Here is a 24,492-nt window from a genome sequence, read left to right on the forward strand (position 1 = left end):
CACATTTCTGTCCACGTGGCAAAGCCTTAACACAGTGCTGGAGAATAACTACATGAAAGTAGACAATGCACCGCAATGTCTGGAGAAATTGTGTGCGCGCACCTGCTGGGACACACAGTTATGCATACATGTGTTCTCCCATTCAGTAAAGTTTAAAGCTCCATGCTTTGAGGGTTCTGTGTGTGTGTATTGTGTCTGTCAGTGTATTAATGTGTGTGTGTATGTGTTCAGTGAAGAGGACACAAACAGGTGTTCAGAAAATAGCTTAACTTCAGTCCACCAATCAGAACAGAGGACCCAGTCCTTTGATCTTTGATCAGCTAATTTACGTCACCAAGGTAACCAGCTCTACAACAGAGACACATAGGAATATCCCTCTGAAATTATCTAAATCTTTGCCTCAAACAAACCTCCCCAGAGACTAAACTATAGGTCATATCGACAAATTGACTTGACCAGGAGTGGCAGAAGGCATTTGTGAACAATATGATGTATTTTTTGTTTGGATAAAGTTGAAAAAATTGACCATTTTGGCGAGTTGAATAACTGGTACGTCCTGCTCTGGTCAAGAAAATTTGAGGAGAACTTACAATGGCAGCCAATGGAGAATTTTCTGTCACTCTTGTCCTTTGGAAGGACACAGAAACAAATCTATAACTCCGAGGGATTTAAAAAGCCCATGTGAGGAACCACAACATAATTTACTACGTTTCTGGTGTAAAATTATGCATGAAGAGTTAAAATTTTGGTCAAGCCAGCGAGTTAAAGAGAAAATTGACAATTGACAAAAGACAATTTTCAGAGCCTGCTACACTGTAGTGATGATGTCACCCACTCTAACTCACGCAATACACACCCATTATAAACTCAGGAAAGAGCTCAAAAAAGCAGAAAACTTCGACAGCAAGCGTGAACAAACCATAAAATATATCAAAAAGCTGAATACATCATTAATAGATTAACTTCTTGTGACCAATTTACAGTTGAAATCAAGTCTGTAGCTGAAAGTATGCTGAACTGGTGAGCTTTCAAAGTAGAGTTGGTATGAGGAGGATTTCGACGGTCTCTCCATTCACTTACAATGGGAGAATATTCCTGGAAAACCTTGAATATTTTGAAAAGTATTCAAGGTATCAATGACAAAAGTAATAGCACCCCATTCCTCATTGAGCCGGACAACTTGGAGTTTGAACGGAGTTTCTACGTCAAAAGCTGTGGGACTAGTTAGCGGACAAAAAAACGTGATGGAAGAATAATAATAAAGGTTAGCAATAACATAGGATGCAGCATTCACACCCAATAATAATAAAGGTTAGCAATAACATAGGATGCAGCATTCACACCCAATAATAATAAAGGTTAGCAATAACATAGGATGCAAGCATCAAGCACAAGGTAGTTCATAGCTGAATCACAGCACAAAGTAGTACATAGCTGAATTATAGTGTTGAGTTTTAAAAAATTAAAAACTTAATGTATTCCAGTGTTTCAGTGTTTTTCTTTAAATGTAAAACTGCAGGGTTTTAGGCCAGATGATTGCATTAGAATGTTAATTAAACCACTGTTTATCTCCTCTTCTGTTATGTGAACAAAACTGACACCTCTTTGTTTAGAGCCAGAAGGATCCTTTTCCTTCTTTATAGACTCCTAAGATTGGGTGTCGACCGTTTTGGAGACAACCCCTGTTGTGATGTATGACTAGTTGGTAGAGCAAAGACTGTGTATTCCTGTAGATCAAAGGGGGTTCTATGTCTGGAGTCAGCGCTCTTTTGTTCGACCAAACGCAACATAGAACAGTAAGGTACATCCTTCCTGATTGGGTGACGAAGAAGTAACCAAACGACCAATGGCTATGGTCCTGAGCCATTTGGAGGAAAAATTGTTGCAAGAACTTGGAAGTTGAACAGAGCTAAAATAAGTTACTAAAATGATGAAAGTTGTTACACTGACATAAACGGAAGTTGAAATGAGTCAGTCAAAAGAAAAAAGATAGACAGAAAGTTAAGGGGGAGAAAGGCAGACATACAGACTGACAGACAGAAAGTTAAGGGGGAGAAAGGCAGACATACAGACTGACAGACAGAAAGGTAAGGGGGAGAAAGGCAGACAGACAGACAGACAGAAAGGGGGAGAAGGGAGACAGACAGACAGAAAGTTAAGGGGGAGAAAGGCAGACATACAGACTGACAGACAGAAAGTTAAGGGGGAGAAAGGCAGATATACAGACTGACAGACAGAAAGGTAAGGGGGAGAAAGGCAGACAGACAGACAGACAGAAAGTTAAGGGGGAGAAAGACAGACAATGTTAGAGAGACAGGAAGAGAGTGAGTGTCAGAGAGACAGAGACAAACATACAGTGAGCGATAGGCAGAGAATCAGATTAAGACAGTCAGTCAGACAGCGACGGGGACAAACAGACACACAGTAAGACATCGCCAAACAGTCAGATAAAGACAGATAGACAGGCAGTCTGAGAAGGTTAGAGAGACAGGAAGATGGTGAGGTAGAGAGAGAGAGACAGAACAAGTGAAAGAGAGAACGACAGACAGGGAGAGAAAGAGAAGCAGTGAGAGACAGACAGACAGGTGGACAATAAGACTGTGAGACAGAGAGACAGGTGGACTAAAAGACTGTGAGACGGACTGTGAGACAGAGAGACAGGTGGACTAAAAGACTGTGAGACAGAGAGAGAGGTAGACTAAAAGACTGTGAGACAGACTGTGAGACAGAGACACAGGTGGACTAAAAGACTGTGAGATGGACTGTGAGACAGAGAGACAGGTGGACTAAAAGACTGTGAGACGGATTGAGAGACAGAAAGACAGGTCTGGTTCTCCTGCGTTATCGCTCCCTGGCGGAGGGGAGCTTCCTGGCACGGCTTTCTGCTGTTCTTCCTCGTCCCTGGTTTGCTTCCTTGGCCCCGTTTCTCTGTCGGCCAGTTGTTGGACCCCTCTGGATACTGAAGTATATAGTTAGTTTTCAGGATGTGCAGTGTGGGGCGGAGCTGTGCCCCGGTTTATTCTGGGCCCTTGACGGGTGGGTGGGTTGGTGGTGGCATGCAGGTGAGCTGGTTGCCTCGTTGCAAGACATGACAGCTGGCACGGGCGGCATTTGTTTTCCCGGCGGTTGGGGTGATAGCTTTTATTGGTGGGTGCACGGTGACCTGCGCGGCACGTTTGCTGCCGGGGACTTGCTGCTGGTGTTTCCCTCCACCAGCTGGACTAAAAGACTGTGAGACAGACTGTGAGACAGAGAGAGGTAGACTAAAAGACTGTGAGACGGACTATGAGACAGAGAGAAAGGTGGACTATAAGACTGTGAGACGTACTGTGAGACAGAGCCACAGGTGAACAATAGGACTGTGGGACTGTGACAGACTGTGAGACAGACTATTTGACATCAACTCAACTACAGAATGCCTTGGTTTTGCCTTACTGCTTGTTGTTCCTCCAGCCGGTTGGAGCCTAACATGGCTAGTTAGCGGTCTTGGCGTCCACGGTTTGGCATGCCAGGACCGGCTTTTTACTAGCAGGTTTTCATGGAGGTCCGGCTCCATTCGGCTTGGATTTGTTACTGCTCGCGCAACAGACACACGTGACAGGGTCCGAGCTTCAGTCTGATAACTTTTAACAAACAAAACAAAACAAAATATAAAGCAAGTAAGTTGCTGGAAACGAGGGAAAAGCCGAGGTCGCGGCGCTTCGCGTGTGTGGCTTGAAAAGAGCAAAGGAATCTGCGCAGCAAGCCGGGCCGGACTTCTTAGGGCGTTGCTGGGAGACGGAGCACAAGGGTAGAGTAGAGAAGAGAAAGCGAGCAACAAAGAGCTCCGCTGTCTATTCTAAAAGTCTATTTGCGTGTATTTTAATCAAATATCGGTTATACCGTTCTTGGTTTCAAGCATTCGATAAAGGGAAAGGAAACAATTACTTAGTCGTTGTAATATTAGAATGTTACCAGTTAATTAAACACATTCATGATTTCAGAATGAAAAAGACTTAACTCAATATTTCCTGGATAATATTGGCTGTTACACATTCTTACTTGGAGAATATAAGCAAGTTACACGAACATGGCATCAGATTACGGAGAACTAAGTACAGAGTAATACATTTATACAGCAGAAACGGCATTTCAGAACGATGGCATGTAATACTTAGTTTGTCCTCTTGGGGGACACTGGTTCCACGAGAGAACAATTGACCCTCTCACTAGGGAAGAAATGGTTATTTAACATTAAATTTGAGCTGGAAAGTTAATTAAGTAGCACAGGATAATATTTCTGTATCATATCATTTCTGGGGAGTATACGAAGTGTATAAAGAAAAAGAAGGGAATAAAGTATTGGTTAAAAACATCACTTAAACGAATGTCAGGAATCATTGCTGAAAATTAAAGAGCACTGCAAAATTAACTTATATGGATTCTTCTTTTCAACAGCAACAACACAGTAATATAACTACTCTAATGGAGTGGAGAGACCTGCCAAGTAACTTAACAAAGATTATTTCATTAAACATGGTAAGTTTATCAGGAGACACAATTCTTGTCCCCACAAGAATGTGAGCTGTCCTCCTCTGGTGTTCTGGAGTTTCTAACCAATTCACCTCTGGGTGTGAAGAGGAGAATATCCTTTGATGTGAGGTAATTAAACAAAGAGGAAGGTCAGTTGCCATGGTTACATGTGTGGGGGGCAGTTTAGGGTTTCCTGCCCTCCTTCCAAAAGAGTTCTGATAGGCTGTTCAGGAGAAAGTTATTTTCTGTTTAGTGTTAATGTTGTCACAGTCAGGCGCCGAGTCTTATCTCGGCTTCACCAAAGGTGGCAAGTTTTAAGACTGAACTGCCCAAAACAGCACTTAGGTCACTGCACTAGGTCAGGCTGTCTTTGAGGGTGAAATTTCTCAACCGGGGGGGGTTGAGAAATTATGAATTTATAACTGAAATTATAACCCCCCCACCAGAAAAGATTTTTGGAATCTCTTCTTGGCATAAAATAATTAAAACACTGATTGATCACTACAGCTTAATCACAATGAATTGAATTGAATTATTTTGATTTAAATGTTCTAGTATTCAAATAGTTCCAATGGCCTGCTCTACATGCTACATCTTTGTCTGATTAGGGCCTGAGCACAAAAGTGCAGGGCACCAACGGTGTCCTAGCACGAAGTGCAAGGAACCTATTGTTTTTGCTCCGATTATTATTATTCTCCCTCGGAAACGCATTTTTCGCAAGGTCATGAAAGTTTGCACACACATTAGAACAGGTGAAAATGTTCTGTAGTGATTGGGCCTGGGCGTGGCCAGGGGACTCAATAGTGCCCCTAAACAAACAATAGGTTTTGGACAATGTTTCTTTGATCTTTATGAGATGTGGTGAGACCACATTACTGCTTTTCTTATGAGATTTTGCTTAACAGGAAGTGAGACATTTTGCGCTTCCGGCATCATTTTCAATTTTTTAAACAGATATTTGAGGCCTTTAAAATGTTAGGGTAACAGCTAACAGCCACGAAAATTTGCAGCCAGACTTGAACTGGTAATATTTCCATTTGCTGTCATTTTTAAGACAGAGGGTTGCAAGTTGGCTCAATAGCACCCCCTAAAGCATTTTTAGCTGTTACACATTCATTCAAGCATTTTTAGCCCCTGTTGTACGTTTTACCTAGCTGTATGAAATGTGAGAGAGTGATGTATCATCTCTGGACTTAAAAATAAGTCTCTTGGAGCCATACCCTAAACCCAACAGGAAGTCGGCCATTTTGAATTATTTACAAGCGTTTTCCCCGTTTACAGGCTCCATACTCCTCGATCGACTTAAAATGTGGGTAGCGCCATCTTAAGAACCTTGCGAGGCTAAATTGCAAAGCTTTTTTTGATTACTCAAACGGCATGGCGTGGCATTGAATTGTGATGTTTCGCCATAAATAAATGGTCTTAGGATACTCGAATCCACACGAAAATGTACACACACCTCAGGACTGGTGGGAGATCCAATATTCTGCAGTGACTGGGGTGGGGCAAGACCAGGGGGCTCAATAGCGCCCCTAAACAAACAATGTGTTTTGGAAAAGGTTTCTTTAATCTGCATAACATTTGGTGGGATTATTGTTCTTATCACAAATACCACATTTCTTCTTTTTTATTTATTGTGCCCAACAGGAAGTCAGCCATCTTGCACTTCCTGCATCATTTTCAATATTTCAACAGGTGTGAGGCCTTTAGGATGCTGAAAGAGCCACAAAACTTTGCAGCCACACTCGAATTGGTAACATGTGTATTCGGTGTGATATTTGGGACTTTTGATTGTACGTTGTCTCTATAGCACCTCCTAAAGGCTTTTTAGCCTTCACATGGCTAGGAATGTTCAAAACGTCACCAGACTTGGCATGCACATCAAAAGTGTTGGTTTTTATTGTCTGATATGGATTGGGGACGTGGTTGTGGAACAAAGCAGCAATAAATTTTAAAACGTGCCCTTTCCAGATGCCAGTAAGTGGCGCTATCACTATAACTGGATATTGACATGTAAGTCTCTTTGAGGTTTACTTGTGAATTTTGGGATAGATCTGACCATGTCTAGTCCATTTACATGGACTTTTTCATGGGGTCACATCAATTCAACGGCACGCCACGGACACACCGTTTGATCAATCAAAAAAGGCTTTGCAAATTAACATTGCAAGGCTCTTAAGATTGCGCTGCCCACATTTGAAGTCGTTCGGGTTAAAGCTCTAGGCCCCCCACATTTTTTACAGCTACGTAAAACATACGGTGGGGGCTGCTTTGTTGAAATTTTGTAGGGGGCGCTATTGAGCCATTTTTTCACAACTACGCTGCGCAACCATATTAGACAACAAAGAACACCCCTTCTGACATGCGTGCTAAGTTTTTTGAGGTTTTAAGTATCCCTAGCCATGTGTAGGCTAAAAGTCTCACAATGGACATTTTTGTCCCTAAGGTGCTATGTGTTAAAAATGAGGCATTAGGGGTAAAGTTTGAAACATGCCCTTTCCTGGTGCCAGAAGTTGGCGCTGTCACTATGACTGGATACTGACATGTAAGACTCTAAGGGGTTGACGTGAAATTCAGGACAGATTTGACCATGTCTAGCCCATTTATGTTACTTCCTTTTTCATGGCGAAACATCAAAATTCAACGCCACGCCATGGCCAAGCTTTGCAATTTAACATCGCAAGGTTCTCAAGATAGAGACCAAAACTGCTTTTGTAAACTGTAAACATGTTTATTTCTGTTGTAAAGTTGGGCATTTTAACATGGAGCTCAATGGGGACCAACTCGGTTTTAAAGCCAGCAAGTGGCCATTCGAGGAACTGCAGTTGGCACTTGGCACTTCCACGTTATATTTCAGTCGGGGCAAAGGAGATGATGCAGTTTAACTTTAGATCACACATTTTGTCATCAAATTAGCATGCCCTAATCAGTTCTTACCGAACCATAGAGTTTCCCTTTGTCGTTCATGGCAATGAAGAGACCGCTTCTCACCCCAAACAGAGTCACCACTCCTCTCTCCACCGGGGAAATTTCTAGAAGGCCTAGAATGAAACATGGGAATGATCAGCAGCACATAGAATACATCAAAAATTTACCTACATTTATAAACATATTAACCAACATGAGTCACATATAAAGCCATAATTTAACAGTTCTAAAATGAAGGCCTTTCTTCCCATCAGTGGCGTGGGGTGGGGTAAATTTTGGGGGAAGCCAAGTGAGAGAGGATGTCCAAGTTGGAGGGCTATGTATCTAATGCACTGTGCTATTACAGTACAGGGTATAATTTTACACAAAATTGAATCATACTTTAAAGATGCCTACTGTTATCAATACACACGCTGAAAGTTGCATTTACCGACAAGTATGTTCTCTCTCTCTCTCTGTCTCTCACTCACTCACTCTCTCTCACCCCAAAAAGCATACATAGCCCGCTGCTTACAGTGAACAGTACAAATAGGATATGGTTACGCATAAAAGAAGCATTCACAAACTCAATCAGAAGACAATTGAAGGCATTTGCATAGTAGCAGTGGTGCATGTATCAGATAGGCCTACATACTTCTTATTTAATGCTTGGCCAAATGTTCATAACACAACATCACTCAAGACTAACAACAGAGTACCAGACCAAGAGAGTAAAAACAATTATTCAGGTAGCCTAACCTGGCCCAGTGCCCTGTGGCAGGTGCTGTCTGTGGTGCTATCTATGAGTAGGGCAACCGCAGTAAAAACAAAAAGGTTACTTCAACGAACTGTTCATTCGCAGCTAAATCCAGGCAAGCAAAGCAAAGCTGTTCTCATTATTCAGTTTATCATTCAGTTTGCCTGTCTGTCCTGTTTCTGTATTTAGATTTGCTTCTGTCTGTTCCCCCAGTAATTATTTTGCCTGTTTTTCTGCTAAGGGCTTTGAGTTCCAGTTAGTGTCTTGTGTTTTGCTTCTTTTAGTATCTGTCTATTTTCCCCTGCTGTCACTCTACCTGTCTGTGTGCTTGATTAGTCCCTCATGTCTTTCACCTGTGGATCCCCCTCCCAGCTCGTTTACCAATGTGTGTATATATACTTGCTTGTTTCTTCAGCCTGTGTCTGGTCATTGTAGTGCGAATACACTCTGTTGTGTTATGTGTGATGCAGCCTGCCTGTCTCTCTGCGGTTTTGGATTTTGGTTTATTTAACTACCTGTAAACCCTGTTTTTTTGTGTTGCTCTTGGATTAAATCCCTGAACTTCATCTTTGCTCTGAGTGTCTAGCATTTGGGCTCACACCAGCTTTGCGCTCACCTCAAACTGTGACATTTAGGTTCTCTGCAACAACAGAGTCAATTGAAGTTTGGTGCTACCAGCTAGCCACTCTATATGGATATAGTTTTCCTCTTTGAATGTCTGAAACCCCTTTTTCCTCTCCAGGCGCAGCTCCAGTTTTGGCGTTGGTCTTCCATCAGATTTAATCTTAAATTGCTGCTGTAGTGGTAGTTTAGTAAAGCTATTTATAACTAAATACTCCAAATCTCAACCCTCCATAACTGCACAGCTAAAGTTGCTAACAGCTCCCGTTATTTCATCTGAATGACGTTGATCGCATGCTGTGATTTGTCAGCAGCTGGCTTCCCTTGGTATCATCCTGACTAATCACAGGTAGGCAGTGGGATGACAATGGCCTCATCTGATTTGGTTAATCATTTCATTTTTCTTCACAAAGGGATGCCAACTCTGCCTGGCCTCCTCGCGTAGTCAGCGCGGTTTCACTTATTGTAAGATGGTGAGAAATGGGGATGAGACGACAGCAACAGCTTATAAGATTTATCAAAACTAAACATTGTGATTTTATTAAAATGATAAATAGTCTGAAAAAAAACAGGGGAAGCCTGGTTTCCCTTGGCCTCTGAGAGAAAACACCACTGCTTCCCATATCTGTTTTTATTTTTGATAATACATAATGATTTGTTCTCTTATTCTCACATACTAGTAACAGTTTGTCCTTGATGCTAACTGGCTTTCTGAACTTTTTTTTTTTAATGTAATGCTACAGAATGTTGTCTCACATGCTGATACTGTAGGCTATCCCATTAGTATATGGTGTTCATGGTAAACGATTTGTACTTACTTTTCTAGTCTTATAACCACTCAAAGCGCTTCACACTGTCACATTAACCCATTTAGACACATTCATATGCTGATAGCACTAAGTTGCCAACTGCTCATCAGAACAGAAAATTAACATTTACACAACATGGTATGAAAAAATGCTGTAATTTATTTTTACCTTTACAGCATATTTATCAGCAATTTAAACCGTTCTCATTTGCAATATGGCTACTCACACATACAGAGATAATCACAGCAGAAAAAGTAAACATTGACCTGTTTGTTTCAGAAAGTACACAGAAAGCTTAATGTTGCACATTTTGTAGTTTTTTGAAAGTTGGAACCTGACCTGTCCTGCTTTCTTGTGAAAGACATGCAGGTCAAAAATAGTATAGACAAGTCCAGTGGCTGATTTATGAGTTACCAATGCTGCGGTGGCAGAGTTGGTAATCTGTTAAAGAATCAGTAATTTTACTGGCATCTAGTGGTGAGGATTGCAAATCACAACCAGCGGCTCATGGTGCATTCACATGCTCCTCGGACAGTCCCATTTCCAGAGTTGTGAAGTCGTTCCAACTTCAATGTGTGTTCATGTGCTCTTAATTCAGAATGTGGAATCAACACGGACGCTACTACAAAGATGTGTTGGATTAGCATTATCAGAGCATTTAAACAACATGCAGACATCTAGTTTACTCTACATGGAAAGCAAATTAACTGTTATAACCATATTACATGTTTACAAAATATATATGCAATATGCAATTTAGCACAAATCTCATGTTTTTTGCAATAAAGAAGGAGAAAAAAAGATTCTGAAGCACATGGATGCACCAATCACAAGCTACAGTGGCTGACACGCTCTGTGCTCTTCTGCTAAAAAATACGTGTGGGCCTCCATTTGTCCACATTTCTCTTCTTTTCTTACTTCTAATGAACCAGTTGACTACTACTTCCAGTCCTACTCACATCACTTCTTCTTCCTACACAGGGGCGTTTTTAGGATCTTGAAACATTGGTGGCTTAGCCCAGCCCATAAAACTTCACATAATAATTGATCCCCCCCCCCCCTCCGAAAAATTGCTAAATTGTAATGTCATGTGTCTAATTATAATAAAATAACAAAACTGTGACAATATGAACAGGGGGGTCTGGGGGTACTCCCCCTGAAAATTGTGAGTGTTAAACACTCAGGAACATGCTGTCTAAAAATGATGCAGAAAAACTAGTCCATGCATTTGTTACTTCTAGGCTGGATTACTGCAATTCCTTATTATCAGGCTGCTCGAAAAAGTCCATTAAGACTCTTCAGCTGATCGAGAATGCTGCAGCACGTGTTCTGACAGGAACAAGGAAAAGAGGTCACATTTCTCCTGTTTTAGCTTCTCTGCATTGGCTTCCTGAAAAAATCCAGAATATAATTTAAAATCATTCTTCTCACTTACAAAGCTTTTAATGGTCAGGCACCATCTTATCTTAAAGAGCTCATAGTACCTTACTACCCCACCAGAGCACTGCACTCCCAGAATGCAGGGTTACTTGTGGTTCCTAGAGTCTCCAAAGGTAGACTGGGAGCCACAGCGTTCAGCTATCAAACTCCTCTCCTGTGGAACCAGGTTCCAGTTGGGTCCAGGAGGCAGAATGCCGGGGGATTTCCCATGGTGCACTGAGCTCCTCTTCTTTCTCTCCCTCTACATGCAACCTCATCCCATAAATGCTACTATTGCGACTTCTTCCCTTTCCAGTTGTCTTGTGCTTTCTCGTCCCTCTCCTACTATCACTTTCTGCAGGTGTTTCTGGCTCTGGAGCTGTGGAGTCCGGATCTGTGGTTGCCAGTCACCTGCTGCCCCGTGTTCCTGCTCGACACCCTCTGTTCCAATTATTGTTAGTAGTCCTATTGTTATTATAATCATTAACATTACAATTATTACCATTAACACTACTGTAAATATCTGTACCATTTTTCATTCAGGCTATAGCCACATTACCTTTACTGTACCTCTGTGTGTATATTATATAGTCTCTCTCTCTCTCTCTCTCTCTCTCTCTCTCTCTCTCTCTCTTTTTTCAATTCAATTTAGCTTTATTGACATGTGTAACAATGTGTAACAACAATATTGCCAAAGCATCATACAAACTACATAAGAACAATCATGTGTGTGATTTAAATAAAAAGTTAAAATAAATAAAACAGTAAGTGTGTGTGTGTGTAAAATATAAATATATATATTTAAAAAATTTAAATAAAATACATAAATGAAACATTAAGCGTGTGTGTGTGTGTGTATTTTGCATTTTTAAGCCCTAATTATAGCGCCACCATGGGGCCGATTGGGTTCATATTTCTATGGAAGCTGATGCACACCATTTCCAGTTATTCCCCCAAGTTTCATGTTTCTATCTCATTCCAGCTCACGGGAATTTGAGCCGGTGCGGCAGACAACTAATAATAATAGTATTATTAAAACACACAAAAACAATAGGGTTCTACCGCTACGCGGTGTGAACCCTAAATATAGCCACAAGCGGCGATTCGCAGGTTCATACCTTTTTTCGCAATATTGCCATCAAAGAAATTTCACACACATGGTTCAATATTGTTACAAAACACATTCTGCAAGTCTTGTAACGATTGGACAAGCATTTTCTGATCTATAGCTTGATATGTTTCATTCCACATCCAATTATTATGCATTTATAGCGCTTCCTAGTGGTCGATTTGAATGAGACTTTCAGGGTATGTATGAGGTGCAAAAAATTTGTATTTTGTAGCCTGATCTGCGTTTTATCCCGTGCAGTTTGTTTGCATTTATAGCGCCCCGGGTGTTCGATTTGAATGAAACTATCAGGACATGTTTCATTTACTTATGAGGACATATGCTCATAATGCTACGTGGTATGAACCCTAATAATAATAATAATAATAATAACTAAAACACACAAAGAGTTCATACCGCGTAGCTGCAAGCAGTTGTAAGCGACCCGGGCGCTCCGCCGTGGCTCAGGGGCTCATGGAGAATAAACAGCCAGACTTTCGGTTACGGAGATATAAAATGAATGTATGTCTATGGGAGCGTTATTTGATATACGAATAATCACGCCACCTTTAGGCTGAATTGCACCAAATTTTTCAGGTGTTATCAGGGCCTCATGGGGAACAATTGCCTTTTAGGTTTATGAATGTGAGATGTAGTGGGGCACATTTCTGAGGCAAAATGTGCTTTGGTTGAAAATCCCATTGAAATGAATGGGAATCTACGAGCATATTTGACCTTTGATTATAGCGCCATCTTTGGGCCGAATTGCACCAAATGTTTCAAGTTTCATCAGGGCCCCATGGGGAACAATTGCCCCAAATTTGGTATGAATCGGACTCATGGTTATGGAGATATAAAATGCATGTAAGTTAATGGGATTTTTTTTCACGTCTTTAATGTGCAATAACAGCGCCACCTATGGGCATATTTGGGTAAACTTTGGTGCCTGTAGTAAGGGGAGCATGCTGAACAATTCGGCTGTGGTTTCATGTCAATGTCAATTGTAGTTATAGAAAAACAATAATTTCGAATGAAATAGAGCCACCTAGGGGGCGAGTTGCACCAAATTTTACACAGGCTCTCAGGGGGGCGTCCCACATTAATGCTCCAAATTTGGTGTCGATCGGCCATTCTAAAGCGAAGATATGACATAATTTCCTGTTGGCATATGTAGATAGAAATGGCTCAATCTAAGTTATTAAGAACATAACGGTTCATTACGTAAGGTCTTTACTGAAAACATAGTTATGGATATTACTGTAAAACTTTGAATAATAGCCCAGGCTTTTATTTGCTAAAATCACTGAATTGACACTGCCTTTATTTGGGCCAGGCCTTTAATTCTTTTTGCACAAAATTGCGTCATTTATTTGATCTAGGATGCAGGATGAGAGAAGTTAGCAGACAGAGAGCTATGGACTTCACATGACTATCCATGACTTGGATAAATTTTTCTGAAAAGCTGTTTTGATTCTTATGATGGGTGGACCCTTAAGGAATATATCAAATAATCAAGGAACGGACACATTCAGGCTTAACAAGCGCTTTGAGCGCTTCAAAGTTAACGTGTCTTTTCCCCCCTTATCCTCTCTTGTAGCCATGCAGGTTACACTGGTAAATGTAGAAGAATTAGACTTTGGGTCTTGTTGTTTCTGTTAAATGAACTTAACAGTGGTATTGTGGAGAATCTAACTGATCTAACGATGTTCAACATGTCCATATTGACATATTGATCATACATTTAAACATTAATATTTGTATTAATGATCTGAGCAGCTTAGAAGCAGCTTAGAAGCAGGTAAAGTGGCGACCCAGCGGGTTTAAGAGGTTTTATACATCCAAAGAACTTCTATAAAAAACAGACCAGGTATTTAATTAAGGCAGGCATTTATTTGTCAAAATGTGTTTCCACACCAGACCAGTAAAGGAGGTAGGCGGCTATTTGGGACTCGGCTATTAATTGAAGTTTTACAGTATGCATTTCTGTCAATAGACCCTCCTAGATATTAGACTACACACTGAACCTTTAAAGAGGTGGTATTATGCTTTTTGGCTTTTCCCCTCTCCTTTATTGAGTTATATATCTTTTTTGTGCATGTAACAGGTTTGCAAAGTGAAAAAGCCCAAAGTCCAGCCCAAAGGGAGGTCAAAGCACTGCTCTGAACCGCTTGAAAACAGCTTGTTTGTATTTAAGCCCTTCACTTCCTTTACTTGTGACGTCACAATGAATACGCGTCATAAAGCTTGCCAAGCGGCTCTCTAACCAAGCTAGTCTGAGCAGAGGCCCTTTGGCTTGACTCGCCTTTGTTTGGTTTTCCATTGTAGAAATGTCGAGGTTCCAAGCCAGCTGAGGGATACTAAAATGTAACGTGAAAACAGGACAGGCTGCTGACTGGTCAGAGAGAATATTCACTATTCACCGCATCATCATTGCTTGCACCAGAGAGAGGTTAGCAACAGAAAGTTTTATATTTTACAGTTTTCGTATGTAATTTCATCACTAAATCCACTTCTGAGAAGTTTTGAAGTGAGAAATCAACTGTGTAGATTTCGAATATTGACAGTTTTACGAGAAGTGATGGCGGAACAAAAATGTGCTTGAATATTTTCAGAGTTGAGGAGCTGCGGGGGAAGCCTGCCCCAACCCGCGGGAGGAGCGTGTGAGGCCGGCCAGCCGCCCGCTCACAGAGCCCTCTACTCCCGCCGTCACACAGACCGCTGCAGCAACAACGGCAGAGGAAAACACAGCTGGAAGGTTTTCATACCGCTTATCTGTCTTTACATTCTGAGGAATGTTGAAACGTTTTAACTTAAAAAAGAGAAAGCTGTATGGATCGCTAGTGTGTGTGTGTGTCGCATTGAACATTACGTCGTGGCAGTTGTGTGTGGCGTCGCTATGACGACAAGCTACGTACTATCTCTGGGTATCTGCAATTGAAAACGGAGCAGGGCCGAGTAGAGTCGAGTTTATCGATTTGCGCTATGGTAGCATTTTTCGGCAAGGCAGCATAGATAATCAGAACACCTGCAACAGTTCAACGTTGAGTCCTAAAACACGATGCAACTCCGACTCTGTTTGGGCCTGGAAATTCAGTATGCTTTATTGGTTGTGAATTATATTTAAAATTAAAGCTGCAAGCAGCGTTGGGCGGGCCCTCGCACTTGTAGCACGTCCGGGTGTGAGCCGGCCGAGTTGCACATTCTGGAGATCTGCCGGTGCAGCTGTGAATTTGCTACGCGGTTCCGACGCCGCATGAAGGTGCTATATGTCACTTCCTGTGTCCCCTATGTGGAGCTACATAGCACTTGCCGCTATGAATATAAATCGGTATTGGTGTGTAGATGTCTTCGGGGTGGGAGAGTTATCAAACACGTAAAGTTTGGTCCAGATGTGAGCATGTACAGTGAAGTTACGACAACTTCCTGTGTCATGGCGAAGACTTGATTTTTGACGCCACGCCACGGACACGCCCATTGACGAAAACTCGCAAATACAACAACTTTTCATCTTCAATGCCTTTAGAAGGCACAGCACAAGTTTGAGGTCGGTCGGACTAAATCCCTAGGAGGAGTTCGTTAAAGTACGAAGTGTGTAAATCATCCAAAATTTGACGTAAAATTCAAAATGGCCGACTTCCTGTTGGGTTTAGGCTATGGCTCCAAGAGACTTTTTTGTGCGTCTGGACAAGATACACGTACCACAGAAAATTTGTGCACGTAGGTGAAACGTGCGGCGGGGTTTGCTTCATTAAAAGTCACTTCCTGTTGCCAGCAGGTGGCGCTATGACTGTGGGTGAATGTCAGCATGTACATGTGTTCAGGGTGGGACTCTCATCCTACATGTACAGTTTGGTCCAGATGTGAGCATGTACACTGAAGTTACAACAACTTCCTGTGTCATGGCGAAGACTTGATCTTTGACGCCACGCCACGGACACGCCCATTGACGAAAACTCGCAAATAGCACAACTTTTCATCTTCAATGTCTTTAGAAGGCACAGCACAAATTTGATGTCGGTCGGACTAAATCCCTAGGAGGAGTTCGTTAAAGTACGAAGTGTGTAAATCATCCAAAATTTGACGTAAAATTCAAAATGGCCGACTTCCTGTTGGGTTTAGGCTATGGCTCCAAGAGACTTTTTTGTGCGTCTGGACAAAATACACATACCACAGAAAATTCGTGCACGTAGGTGAAACGTGCGGCAGGGGCTGCTTCGTTAAAGGTCACTTTTTGTTGCCAGCAGGTGGCGCTATGACTGTGGGTGAATGTCGGCATGTACATGTGTTCAGGGCGGGACTCTCATCCTACATGTACAGTTTGGTCCAGATGTGAGCATGTACACTGAAGTTACAACAACTTCCTGTTTCATAGCGAATCATCGACGCCACGGACACATCTTCAATGTCTTTAGAAGGCACAGCAGAAATTTGACATCGATCCGACTAAATCCCTAGGAGGAGTTCGTTAAAGTACGAAGTGTGTAAATCATCCAAAAATGGCCGTAAAATTCAAAATGGCCGACTTCCTGTTGACTTTAGGCTATGGGTTCTTGAGGCTTTTTTGTGCATGTTGATATGATACATGTCCCCAGAAGATTTCGTACATGTAGGTTGAACGTGAACGAGGGGCTAATCTTTTCGAATTTTCTAGGGGGCGCTAGCGAGTCATTTTGCCACGCCCATGTGCGAAACTTGTAGAATACGAAATTTTTCACCGGTTCTGACATGTTTGCAAATTTTGGTGAGTTTTCGAGTATGTTTAGGCCATGTCATTTGAGCCTACTTTGCAGAAAAAAAAAATATATATATATATATATAATCTGAGCAAATTCAATAGGGACCTCGCACGGTCGTGCTCGGGCCCTAATAATAAAAAAATAATCTTAGCAAATTCAATAGGGACCTCACACAGTCGTGCTCGGGCCCTAATAAATAAAAATAATCTCAGCAAATTCAATAGGGACCTCACACGGTCGTGCTCGGGCCCTAAATATAATCTTAGCAAATTCAATAGGGACCTCACACGGTCGTGCTCGGGCCCTAATAAACACGGCAATGTAACTTCACAGACTGTTCAAGTGCGGAGTTGTTGTAAACGTTGGCTAACACACCTAAAGTTATAACTATAATGCTAATGTTACACCTGATGTGAAAGCTACTGATCAAATGTTCAAATTGTTTGGCCAATTTTTATGATAAATTGAGTTGAAATATGGTGATTTTTGTAGTGGTTTATGGCAAGATGTGGAACAATGATGTTGTGTGGTTGTGGACTTCAGTAACTTATACCATCTGTTACGGTTGCAGTCTGAAGCGGCTTTGATTTGAGTCACACTACGATGTTTCTTACGACCTGCCCTTCTCTGCCTCTGACTGGCTAGTAGTCCTTACCTGGGAACTGCGCATGTGCAACTCCCAACAAAGATTTTGTACAAGTAAGATGCATCACTCTGTAGCTCAATAGCGGAGCGTACAACACATAGGGTGAAAAGAGGAGCTGAAGCAATGTGCAGTATGAGAAAAATATGGTGTTTTTTGAAAATTAAACCATGTAAACCTGTTCTGGTACAACCCCTACATAAGATTTTGAACCTGAAAATGAGCATAATACCACTTCTTTAATCACTGTCGGCAGCTGGCCCTCCCACAGATGTCAATGCGGAAGTTATTCAGTCTCAAAACACTAGTCAGAAATTGCTTATGACGCAGGCTTTGGGAAAATTTAACATTAATTTATAGCTTCTGTCTACCCCCCACAGTCTGGATTCTCCAAGATGGCGTTGAGGTGGAATTATTGGAAATTTTGGTGAAGGGTTCTTTCGCTGTCGCTTGCGCTGTGAAGCGCCGCAGGAGAGGAAAAAGAGCCGAGTCGCTCGTGCGTCTTCGCCGGTGGGGACGCCACACACCGCTACCGGCAATATTTCTCTCCAACATGCGCTCACTGTGCAACAAACTGGATGAACTTAAGGTTTTGGTGGGGAAAAACAGAGACTTTTATTCATCTTCTGTTCTGTGCTTCACGTAGACGTGGCTGTGTGAACTGATACCGGACTCCGCACTGCAGCTGGCAGGCTTCCAACTGTACAGAGTGGACCGTGACACAGAACTTTCCAGCAAAACAAAAGGTGAAGGAGGTATCTGTTTTTATATTAACAATGGCGTTATAATGATTCAGCAGCACTGTTCTCCTAATCTGGAATTTCATCTCATTAACTGTAAACCGCTTTACTCCTCCCGTGAGTTTGCTTCATTCACTCTGGTCGGTGTTTACATCTCGCCGCACGCCAATGTACACGACGCACAGCGCATGCTGGCCGACTGGATACTGTGTGTGGAGTAGACAAACCCGGACTCCCTTGTTATTGTTCTCGGTGACTTTAACAGGGGAAATCTCAGCCAAGAACTTGCCAAATACAGACAGTGTCCAACCAGAGAAGGGAACACTTTGGATCACTGCTACACCACAGTTAGCAGTGTCTATCACGCAGTCACACGCGCTCCACTAGGACATTCTGATCATGTGATGGTCCTTCAGATTCCTGCTTGCAGGCAAAAACTAAAGCTCTGTAAACCTGTAGTGAGGACATCAAAGAAGTGGACTAGTGAAGCTATTGAGGATCTTCAGGCGTGTTTGGACTGCACTGACTGGGACATTTTCAAGAAGGCTACCAACAACCTGGATGAGTTTACAGAGGCTGTGATGTCCTACATCAGCTTCTGTGAGGACACATGCACTAGGGTGAGTTATAACAATGACAAACCCTGGTTTACAGCTAAACTCAGACAGCTAAGGTTGGAAAAGGAGGAAGCATTTAGGTGAGGTGCAGGGCGTTAAAGTACAGGTTTAGCAAGGAGGTGCGAGTAGCTAAACGACTGTACTCAAAGAGACTAAAGAACCAGTTCTCTGCAAACAACGCCACTTCTGTCTGGAGGGGGTTCAGACAGTTCACAAACTATAAACCCAAAGTCCCCCACTCCATAAACGATTCTCGCCTGGCAAATGAGCTGAACCAGTTCTACTGCCGCTTTGAGAGTCAATCGGACACCATCCCCCGTGACTCCTCTGCTCAGCTTCAGCCTCAGTCCACCACTTCTTCCTCCCCCTCCTCAGAGCTGGCCAGCTCCACTCCCTCCCCTCTCCATCACAGAGAAGGAAGTCAAAGGTCTTTTCAGGAGGCAGAAACCCTGCAAAGCAGTTGGGCCGGACTCTGTCTCCCCATCCACCCTGAAGCACTCTGCTTCAGACCACAGGACTAAAGGACTACAGACCCGTCGCCCTGACCCGTGCGGTTATGAAGTCCTTTGAGCGCCTTGTGTTGTCCCACCTAAAATCAATCACATACCCTGTGTGTCCTGGACCCCCTGCAGTTCGCCTACAGAGCCAACAGGTCTGTAGACAATGCAGCAAACATGGCCCTTCACTACATCCTCCAGCACCTGGACTCCCCAGGAACCTACGCCAGGATCCTGTTTGTGGATTTCAGCTCTGCTTTTAACACCATCATCCCGGCCCTGCAGAAGGACAAGTTCTCCCAGCTGAGCATGCCTGACTCCACCTGCAGGTGGATCACAGACTTCCTGACGGACAGGAAGCAGCACGTGAAGCTGGGAAAACATGTCTCTGATTCCAGGACCATCAGCACCGGTTCCCCTCAAGGCTGCGTTCTTTCCCCCCTTCTCTTTTCCCTGTACACCAACAGCTGCACCTCCAGTCACCAGTCTGTCAAGCTCCTGAAGTTTGCAGACAGCACCACCCTCATTGGGCTTATCTCAGGGGGGGATGAGTCCACCTACAGGTGGGAGATCGACCTGGTAAAGATTGGTGACCTGGTGCAGCCAGAACAGTCTGGAGCTCAACGTTCAGAAGACAGTGGAGATGGTCATGGATTTTAGAAAGAGCCCAGCCCCACCCTCCCCATAATCCTGTGTGACTCCCCAGTCACCACTGTGGACTTCTTCCGCTTCCTGGGCACCATCATCTCCCAGGACCTCAAGTGGGAACTGAACATCACCTCCATCATTAAAAAGGCCCAGCAGAGGATGTACTTCCTGCAGCAGCTGAAGAAGTTCAGCCTGCCAAACGCAATGATGGTACCCCGCCATCATTTAGTCCATCCTCACCTCCTCCATCACCATCTGGTACGCTGCTGCCACTGCCAGTGACAAGGGCAGCCATCACCTTCTCTGCAGAGAAGGTGATTGGCTGCAATCTTCCTTCTCTTCTGGACCTGTACTCCTCGAGGACTCTGAGGCGTGCAGGAAAGATTGCAGCTGACTCCTCCCACCCTGGACACAAACTGTTTCAGACTCTCCCCTCTGGCAGGAGGCTGCGGTCCATCAGGACCAAAACCTCTTGCCATATAAACAGTTTCTTCCCGTCTGCAACTAGCCTCATTAAAAAGGCCCGGGTCCCCCACTGACACTCCCCCCTTGCAAATGATGCAAATGTCTCTGCACATGTAAATACTGTTTCATCTCGTGTCGTGCACAGACCTGGCACGTTGCATATATTAGTTGTTGATTGTTGATCTTTGTTTTCAGTTTATATATTTATATGTACACAATATTCTCTTCCGTTGCGTTCCTTCTGCACGGCACAGACCCAGAATAATGCACATGTATATGTCTGCAACGTTGTTCTTCTATTCCATATTTATGTATTTCTACATTTATTTATGTCGACTGTATGTTTGTCTACGTGTTCCACCTTATCACCACAGCAAATTCCTCGTATGTGTAAAACACTACCTTGCAATAAAGCTCCTTCTGATTCTGATTCATCTGATTCTGGATTTAAAAGTGCTGTGCTGTGATGAGGATTTAATTTCTTGTTATTGTTCTAGTCAGTTGTGGTCAGTTGTAGCTTGCTGGGTTGGGACTAGGGGTAGCACTGGGTTTTGGGATGGTTTGGGAGGATAGGTAGGAGAGACTAGAGAGTTGGGAAAGTGAAGGGTTGTTTCATATTTTGTATATTATATGACGATCTTGCATTATGCATACCAAAATATTTAGAAAACGTAATAAAGAGATTTAGAAAAGTAAAATTGATTTCATGGAGCATAGGCATGTACTTTCCATGTTTTCTGAAAGTCTCAGTTTGTCAAGAAAGATAGCTGTCTACAAAAACGGACAAAACTTAAACTTTTCAGTAAATTGAATCCAGTTTTAACAGACATGTAGACATATTTGTGCTGTTCAGCTGCTCCAACAACAATCTACAACTTTGAAAAAAGTAAAGTACAATTCACTTGCCTCAGCACCATGAAATTAATTTTACTACCATAAATCTTCATGGAATCCTCATGTTTTTATAATATTCCGAGCGGCATGCTGACAATGAAACACTGGAGTAGTCGGACAGAAGTGGTGCGTCCATGTTATGTTTTCCCAAACCCTGTGTCTTATCAATTTCTAACTAGTGTTTAGAGACTGTATAATTTCAACACTACCTTCATCTGTTGCAAAACGCGACTGCCAACTATGAACAACCCGAACATCTCTGCTTTCACTGTCAAAGTAAATGTATTCACTTCCACTCTACCACAGGTCCTTTACAAAATGGAGGCTGAATAGCGAGCTCCCAGGCCACACGAAGAAAATGTACTATTAAAATATCATGAATGTAATATTGTAATATCAAAACATCATAGGATCAAACAGGAACCAAAAGAAATGAGCAAAAGTTTACAAACACTACAAGGCCAAATACGTTTACCTAAAACAAAAGATCCAAAATAAAAAATGTTATATTGCCAATGAAGGGGTTATATCTTTGATTCAGCGTCTACATTTTAACCGTGGTCTAAAGCGGAGAGCAACTGTTGTTTCCAGCTCTAACAGCTGCAGAGGTCTTGTGAGGTTAAAATACCAATTAAACTCCAAGTAGCCAAAAACAATAAGCAAGTGTTTTCATTACTAGTAGTGCAACCTGAGTGATACATGAACTCAATGAGAACTGCAGCAAAGTGGTTAGTTTCTGATCGCTACATCTATAAGTAAGGTTGTCCTACGCACAATTAAATATTTTAATAAAGGTCTCAGCTTAAAATTAAACCTTTTGTCATGGTTGTATACAAGATGTACATTAATTTTTTTGTGTTTGCACAAAACAGTATATCACCCCAAATATGCTGTCTGTAGCGATGTCAGCATAACATCACAGCAAGTAGTCGGAAATCTAACCGTGCACTGTGTGGTGATCACCGGTTACGCATTCTGGGGCCTCTCAAAAAAGCTTATTTGCAGTGTGCAGCACAGTCTGTGTATGCTGGCCCTGGGCAACGTGTCTACAATATGAACTGGAATTAATAGTAAGTATTATTTTATTCAAACTACAAAAATAACCTCCACATAAATTCATTTTATATGCAGTCTTTTCTACAACAATTAGTCAGTAAAGGTTGTCAGTGTTAAGCAGTGGATCTGTTGGAATCATTGCTGCTTTTTTGAGTCTACATTTGTAACATTTTCCAGTAGTGCCCAAATTAAATCCATAATTTTTTTACGGGAACTGAAAAGTTATTATTGTACATACTTTGTATTTAATTGTTATACTTATTATATTATATTATTTAACAATCCATACATGAATCATTGGTCCTAATGGCCCTAATTCCATTGAAAATTCTTAACATAAAAATTATGCTATTTGCCTGCTTTACATGGATTTTAACAATGAATGGCAAAATACTTACTGTATCTGTTTTCATTATGCACGCCTGTGATCTTTCCGTTTGGCAGGACCTGAATGTGAAAGCCGATGCCCACATTACAGTAAAGCCTTCTGAGTCTCTTTATCCCCAGCAGGTATTCTCCATCTCTAGCTGTCACCTCTCTCTTGTCCCAGGAGCTGCCGCTAGCCCAAACCAATGAACCGGTACTACGTATAGTTTGTTTTTTACTGCTGATGACTGGGAGAGGAGCAAAAGAGCTGCACAGGAGGATCCCATACAGGAGCAGAGGGAGCTTGGACCTTGACGATGACATCCTGTTCTTGCCAATCCCGGGAATTGTAGAGGTACACAACTACTGTGTATTTATAAGCCCAATTTAATGTTCACTTAGTATGAATAGAAATGGCAATGGCAGAAATTTCTCTCAGAGAAATACCATGAAGAAAATGTCTCAACGTATGCACTCTTTAAAGCCCAGAGAAAAGTTTCAGTATGCATATTTAAACATTTCTAAAAAGTGAACCCATAAGGGGTCCCGTTTGCCAGTGATTTGTCTCCTGTTTCCCAGTTTTGCTTCCTCCTCAGGTAGATCCAGCAGACAGACAGCAGACTTATATGCACCCAATATTACATCACACACCACCTGCTGTCTTGTTTGTCTGTGAGTCACAGATGCTGTAAAAGCACACAAACTCAGAAATACATAAAACACATAGTGACAGAAAACAAAGAGGAACACGCAAGTACACAAACACAGAGTAGTAAAGAAATTAATGAAGAGATCTTATCTGAGAGACAGATGTAAAGGGGCCCCTTCACTAATTTCACCATCACTATTATATGCAATATTCACTTCGTTCACATTTTGTTGCTTTTCAGCCTTATGCTAAAATTGTTTGTATTCAGAAAATTCTTGTAGACTTCCTTGGATTTAAATATACATTATTTCTGATAATACCAATGAATGAAAATACAATTTTAACTCCAAGTAACCTAAAACAATAAGCAAGTGTTTTCATTACTAGTAGTGCAACCTGCAGCAAAACACTACTGTATACATCTTGTGTTTGGAGTCTAATTCAATAAAAAAAAATGTCCTGACAGCTCTGTTAGACCACGGGATTCCTCAGGACAGTCGTTTTATTATTCCAAGAAGAGTAGCTATAAACTCAGAATTAGGGTAGGGTACCGTTCACATTTGAACAGATACCAGTACCAGTATCTGGAATGCTTTTTTCCTGCACTTTACTCTCTAAGTAATAACAAAAATGTAATTTCAGTTGCAAAAAATGAGCCAAAACGTCTCAATTTTAACATTGTTATTTATTTAGAACATTTTGTTGTGTACAGTAAAATAAGCAATAATCAATAATAAATTAATAATTAACAAGGTTAAATAGGTTAATTGTTTAGGCTACCTGTTGGAGAGGTAAATGCTGTTTGCTAGAAATTCAAGTAAATGAAAATTCTTCCCCAACTCAGTTCCTCACAATAAGAGTCTTCAGTTTGTCAGTGGAAAGCTTTTTATATGAAGCAGCGGCCTACAAACAGCAAAACAGGACAGAAATTCTAGGTGCACGTGTGTCGGTACACTAAGAGGGATTTTCACATTTGAGTCAATACTGCAGAAATAAATGTATAGCAAACTACAAGAGGCCAAACTAAACATTCATAAAAGGTATACTC

General features: G+C 42.0%; 1 protein-coding gene across 1 annotated transcript; it reads right to left on the minus strand.

Moving 5' to 3' along the window:
• Positions 1–3,016: 3,016 nt before the first annotated feature.
• On the minus strand, positions 3,017–23,119 carry LOC119889336 (fibroblast growth factor 4A-like). Its single transcript, XM_038700267.1, has 3 exons — positions 22,828–23,119; positions 7,450–7,553; positions 3,017–3,241 (listed from the first exon to the last, which is right to left on the minus strand). Exons 1-3 carry the CDS (start codon positions 23,117–23,119, stop codon positions 3,017–3,019), a joined length of 621 nt encoding a protein of 206 aa, XP_038556195.1.
• Between the last annotated feature and the right edge of the window lie 1,373 nt (positions 23,120–24,492).

The sequence above is a fragment of the Micropterus salmoides genome, unplaced genomic scaffold (assembly GCF_014851395.1).
Source record: "Micropterus salmoides isolate LMB-PRFRI ecotype aquatic unplaced genomic scaffold, ASM1485139v1 Ms_hic_scaffold_5, whole genome shotgun sequence".
Lineage (NCBI taxonomy): Eukaryota > Metazoa > Chordata > Actinopteri > Centrarchiformes > Centrarchidae > Micropterus > Micropterus salmoides.

What these genes read in the sequence shown, in the direction of transcription:
- LOC119889336 (XM_038700267.1), bottom strand. Translation starts at nt 23,119, where the DNA reads ATGTCATCGTCAAGGTCCAAGCTCCCTCTGCTCCTGTATGGGATCCTC. An exon ending in GCATAATGAAAACAGATACA is followed by an intron (nt 7,554 to 22,827) that starts GTAAGTATTTTG and finishes GTTTCATTCTAG; the next exon opens with GCCTTCTAGAAATTTCCCCG. An exon ending in AAGGGAAACTCTATGGTTCG is followed by an intron (nt 3,242 to 7,449) that starts GTAAGAACTGAT and finishes TCTGTCTCACAG; the next exon opens with TCTGTCTCACAGTCTTTTAG.